We start from the raw sequence: 6,326 nt of genomic DNA, 5'->3' as shown, positions 1-6,326 counted from the left end.
AAAAACAAAAAGTTTTCATAAAGCCAACGTGAGTAGCTTATTTTTTGGTTTTGTTTTACAATAATTAAATGTGTTTGTGTTGTTTTTTTTCTTTTGTGCAAGATTTAATTTCTTAGTAACTATTTTTTTTTTATAAATATATCTTTTTAAACAAGTGAGATATTTTCTATTTGGTGTGTGTTTTTTCCATTTCTTTCATTTTGTATTAAAAATATTTTAATAACTAAAAACTGAAAAGATTGCAGAGTGCAAGTTTATCGTCTGTTTTTTTTCTCAATTGCATAATAAAAGTTTACATGTAATTTAATTATCTTTTTTTTTTAATTTTGTATATAGTGATCTGTTATGTGAGTTCCATTCCTTTTAATATGTTTTGTAAATATGTATAATTGGTAATATTGTATAATAGCAATAGTATAATCTGTATAATGTAAATTGTTTTCTTCTTTCTGCTCCATTTTCTGTCTGTTTAACTGACTTCACTTGAAGTTGCTTCCTTTTTTTTTTAGAAATTTCTTTTTTTTAATAAGATTTTTTTTTATTTAATGATCTCTCATTTTTTTTCAAATATAAGTAAGTTTAAATCAATAATATCTCTCATTGTTTTAATACTTTCTAATATTTTCTTACTAATCTTTTTTTTACTTTAATGGAAGACTCTGTACAGTTTATGATTCAATAAATGAATTTTCAATTTTCTTATTTAAAAATGCATCTATTTGATTTTTAAATATATCAAATTGTTTTATTCATTTACTAAAATCATTTTTTCCTTTTTTTAATTTCACTATATTTTTTCTTACCTCCTTAACATTACTCTTCTCACTGGATCATCAAATATATTTACAGTAACAATTTTCTTTTTCTTGTTAATATTCTCTTTTTTTTTAATTCAAAAAATTGTCATACAGGTTCGTATCTCTCTTGTGTGTACACACTTCAATTAATCACTTTTATACTTTTTTTACTGCCTTTGCCAATCATTGATTTTGTATGCGTCGCTTAATTCAAGAGATTTTGCGTCAAAATTTTCTTATTTTCTCATTTTTTTTTTAAAATCTTACTCCAATATTAAGCCCTGTATTTTTTAAAATATTTTATTTTTTCTTTTTCCTATCTTCAGATTTTCTTCAAATGTTTTTTTTTTCGAATTTGTGAAATTAGAAGTACAAATATATCGTCGCGACGAATTATTGGACTAAAATTAATTTCATTCTAAAATTTCTTTAATTTACTTAATTATTATTTAAACATATTTATTTTTGGGAAACGATGCGAAATTTTCATTTCCGAGTACAGTTTTTTTATACAGTGCAAACATACCAATAAATGTAAATTTATTTAGATATATCAACTAACTTACCGCGCCATTTAAACTTAGAATTCTATTTAGAAATTTAATTTCTACTAATTTCTCTGAAGAAATGTCATCAATTTTTTTTTATTTAAATAATTGTTTTAATTGTTTCCTTTCCATTGTTTCCTTATTGTCTCACAAATTAATTAACTCTGTTCCACGCGAATTACAAAAAGTTTCTTCGTGTATGACCGTACAGTTTTTTATTCTTAAACTGTTTTTCTTACTCACCATATCTTCATATATCTCAATAATTGAAAATGTATAATTAATTTAATTCATTCACACTTTTATTGTTCAATTTCTTTTCGCCATTTTCTTTTTAATTAATGTAAATAGTAGACAGTCAGTCATACAATAAAGGTACCACATTTTTTTTATTTAAATTAATTTCTTTATACTTTAAATACCTTATTTTCATAATTTTCAATTTTTTTTCAATGATTTTTCACTTATAAATATTAGTGTGTGAGTGAATTTAATCACCGTCAATTTTTTTTATGTGCCATTTTTTCACCATTATTTATTTTTAAATTTCTTTTTATCAGTAATTTATTAAATAATTAAACTCTTACCATCGATGTATTCGGTAGTAAAATTAAATAGAACCCGTTCGTGATTTTTGTTTTTTTCTTCTCTGCTGCAAGTTGCTAAATATATGTATATATAGTTTCTCTCAATCACCACAAATATATAGCAATATATATATGTGGAATTAATGAGGTGATGCTGCAAATGTGAATCACACGTGCGTCACAGTCCACAGAAGGGTGAAAGTGAAGAAAGTGGACAGGAGGGACGCATTAATTACTTGTCTCGTGGCTCGGCCACATTGTACAATTTCCGTCTCTTCCGGATGATAATTTATACACTTCTGCGGTCGCTTTCGTGGAAGATTCTCTTTTGCTTGTCGCCTCGTTCCGCATGCACCTGAACAATATGACAAATAATAAATGATGGATATTTCCGGAAAAAAATAAGAGATAGAACGATATTGATTTCTTCTCGTCCACCGCCGCCTTATACGGACTTCAGATCTAAGATCAGGCTAATCCTATAGAGAACAGGCTGTAAAATTTCGTTGTAGATTTATCCCAAAGTGTCATACCCAGAGGTCTCAATATCATATAGATTAAAAGTCCTTCGCATACATTTATTAAATCTAATCCTGTACTGCCAAATTTTACAGGATAATTCGTGGGGATTAACCAAATTCTATTTGGGTCCTTCTTCATATTGGTTAAAATTTGTTTTTTTTTTAAGGAAATTTCCTGTAAAACTATGAAAAAAGGCAAGGTTCTAGAGGTATCAAGGCTAAGAATAAGTGATGCTAATTTTTAATTTACCCTACACAGAAAAAAATATATTGTAAAAATGTTCGTAAATGTTTGTGAATTCCTGTGGGGGAGTTGCAAAATGCTCGTGAATCGTATAACCCACAAACAAGTTCGTAAAAGTTTGTACTTTTTTCACAAACATTGTTCGTAAATGTTCGTAAACACACAAAAAATGTTTGTAAAATTTTGTCATTTGTTCGTAAAATATTCGTCAGATAAACAAAAATGTACGAACAAATGACAAAATTTTACAAACATTTTTTGTGTGTTTACAAACATTTACGAACAAATATTTGTAAAAGTACAAAAAATACTCGTCAAGTGATCATGTTACCAACAATGTTTGTGCAAAAAGTAGAAACCTTTACAAACTTGTTTGTGGGTTATACGATTTACGAGCATTTTGTAACTCCCCCATAGGAATTCACAAACATTTACGAACATTTTTACAAAATATTTTATTCTGTGTATAAGTATTTTGCAGATATTGCACCGCAACTTCAAGCAATTTGCCCATAATATGGGCTTCAGATCTGAGAATGAGCCATATAGCTTAACTGCTCTAATTTTTCAACATCAAGATTTTTTGGAAAAATTTAACTTAAGATTGGAATATTAAGAATAAATGACTTATTAGATTCTGAAAAGGCAATAAAATTGGTTGTTATTTGGGATTTTAAGACCGTCGGGAACTGGGCTAAATCTCTAGCCTGAAGACAGCTTAATTCTTGTTTGATTTTGTTGAGGATTATGAATTTTATATTTTTAGATAAATTTAAGAGGTTACGTGGATCACGAAGAAATAAAAAAGTACATGTTTTCTTATTTTTTCTACATAAAAAATAATTAATTCATGCTATAAAAGTAAAATATTTAAGATATATTTGCTTACATTTTTATTTAAAAATTCAGTCGATGGGACCTGATATTCGGAGATCTTTTTCGAAAATAAACTATATATTCATCTGACATCAAAAAACTTAATATTTCCTGTTATCTAATGAGTTAAACTCGCACTTGAACGGTATATTTTTTTAAATAATAAATTTGGATTTTTGAGATAATTTTATACAATAAAAATATAAATTTCGTCGCATTTTTCTCCACGTTTGTCTTGGAAAATAAGTTGTGATCAAGGTAAAAAAATTTACCGTTCAATTACGAGTTTAATTCATTATCTAACAGGAAATAATTAGTTTTTTAACATCAGACGAATATACTCTGAGATATTGTGTACACCGAAAAGTATGTTTTTTAAACCGTATCTAAATTCAAGTCCTTGCGGCTGATTTTCTTTTTTAATTTTTAAATGATAATTTCAGAAAATATACCTAAAATGTAGTACATTTATATATTTAGGAGTTCGAATTAAAAAAAATATTTTTTTATTATGTTGAAAAAGGATGTTAAACAAATAATGCTGTGTTTTTTAGTCTGCGTGACCCACGTAACCCCTTAACTTATTGCTAACATTGAATATTTGTTATTTTTAAATTTTTGATGAATCTTCTCTGAGTAATCGTGACTACCGTAAAGTCGTAAAGTCATTTTTTCAAAAAATATATCTGAAAATTACACCCAATGGTTAAATTTTTAAATTTTATAAATGAATATATTTCAGAAAATATAATTTAAATATTGTAATTTTTTTTGCTTAAGAGTTTGAATTAATTTTTTGTTATCTTAAAAAATATTTGTACTTTTTTTTAGATTTCACTACCCACAAAACCCCTTATGGTGTCTACACACTAGAAGCAATTTTCGTCAAAAATTACCTTTTTAAAAAAATTCTGACGTTTCTGCCTGCAAGGATATGGGATTTTTTTTTTTAGAGAAATTGCTCCTAGTGTGTAGAGGCCTTTAAACACAATTTTGAAATAATATCAGAATCATCCGAATAATGGAGAAGCTCAAGTATCTCGTGGTGTTATTTATAAGTAATGATAGAATAAACGCTGAATCCTCAGGCTGCATCGGTCAGGCAAATAATGAGAGATTTTACCAGAAATGTGGTGAGGATGGCCGATCTTAGTCGCTTTTGTTTTGCTAAATTATCGAAGTTTGAGTAAAAACCGAAAATGTAAAATTGCGAGTTGAATGTCGAGATAAGGCATCTCTGGATGGTTAAGAGAATCAATCATAGAGATTGATTAAAGAACGTAGGCATTCAAAAAGCTAAGGATAAAGGAGCTGCTTCTTGGAATTGAGAGATCACGACTTTGGTGGTACTGTCATTTTCAGCACATGAATAAAGAAAAATTCCTCAGAAATCGGGATCGTGCCTTGAAACGTCTCGCAGATCAATCTTGAACAGCTTCCTGAGGTAGTTATGAATAAGGAGTCGCGGGGGTCAAAACTCGATCCCATTATACGGGCTTCAGACCTAAGGCTTAACCATATGGCTTAACTTCTCTAATTCCTTTAGAATTTTTTAAAGAAAATTATCACTTAAGATAGGACAACGTGGGCAACTGATCCATAAAATTTTGAAAAACCAATAAATATGAATTTCGAGACCATCGGGAACTGGGCTAAACCTTATTTCTGAAGCCGGCCTTAGGCATAAAAGGTTGAAAATGATTGAAACGAATGAAGTGCGAGTATTGTATTGTATTGTATTGTATTTTTATTACCAACATGTGCCTTTACATTACATATTGGTAATAAAAATACAATACAATACAATACAATACTCGCACTTCATTCGTTTCAATCATTTTCAACCTTTTATGCCTAAGGCCGGCTTCAGAAATAAGGTTTAGCCCAGTTCCCGATGGTCTCGAAATTCATATTTATTGGTTTTTCAAAATTTTATGGATCAGTTGCCCACGTTGTCCAATCTTAAGTGATAATTTTCTTTAAAAAATTCTAAAGGAATTAGAGAAGTTAAGCCATATGGTTAAGCCTTAGGTCTGAAGCCCGTATAATGGGATCGAGTTTTGACCCCCGCGACTCCTTATTCATAACTACCTCAGGAAGCTGTTCAAGATTGATTGATTGAAGAGTATTTTAATATGAAAAGTAGCTTAAGATTCTTTGTCCGATCCATATTTTTCTTCCAAGGCATTTCATGCTGAGAAAAAACACGTAAATCGTAATCCTTATCGGATTTTAGGAAGAAAAATCTTCCATAAGTCTCTGTAATACATTTCGATCATAAAGAAAAGAAGCGTTTTGTATAAAACGCTTACCTATCCTCGTTTTTCTTGAAATAATTGATAGAAAAAATAATAAAAAGGACTGAAAAGTACTGCAAAGACTTACCACGTCCTCCTGTTACTTCTTGTGGTTCAATGTCTAACTGTTTAGATCCACACGGACACAGTGTGTCAACCACGAGCAGAATGAGGTTGCTGTGGGGGATCTTCTGGACACTGAAGGGCCTCTCGCAGCCCGAAGAGTGGCAATTGGTGAGCTTCCCTTTCAGTGGATTGCTCTGGCCACTCGAATTCAATCTCTCCGGCTGCAAGATGTAGAGATCTGTTTTAAGATCGCAGGGTCTTGCGTGTTTGGGATCAGGAACAACACGTGGACCCGGAGGTGGAGTCACAGGCCTTGGTGGGGGCTCAGTTGGTCTCTCAAAGATCTTCAAAAGAAAAGAAATGATTTCTAGAGAACTATCAAAAAGAATA

At 29.8% G+C, this 6,326-nt stretch overlaps 1 protein-coding gene across 2 annotated transcripts in view; it reads right to left on the bottom strand.

The window, feature by feature from the left end:
• Positions 1–371: 371 nt before the first annotated feature.
• Positions 372–6,326, bottom strand: part of LOC129807943 (voltage-dependent calcium channel subunit alpha-2/delta-3) — a 100,925-nt gene continuing 94,970 nt past the window's right edge. For both annotated transcript variants that reach the window (XM_055857558.1, XM_055857559.1), the window contains 2 exons: positions 5,959–6,280; positions 372–2,287 (listed from right to left, as the gene is read on the bottom strand). In XM_055857558.1, coding sequence (XP_055713533.1) covers positions 2,100–2,287; positions 5,959–6,280 — 510 coding nt within the window. In that variant the 3' untranslated portion in view covers positions 372–2,099. The remainder of the gene's footprint in view (positions 2,288–5,958; positions 6,281–6,326) is intronic.

Source organism: Phlebotomus papatasi, chromosome 3, assembly GCF_024763615.1.
Source record: "Phlebotomus papatasi isolate M1 chromosome 3, Ppap_2.1, whole genome shotgun sequence".
Lineage (NCBI taxonomy): Eukaryota > Metazoa > Arthropoda > Insecta > Diptera > Psychodidae > Phlebotomus > Phlebotomus papatasi.
This window is presented reverse-complemented; position numbering and strand designations above follow the sequence as displayed.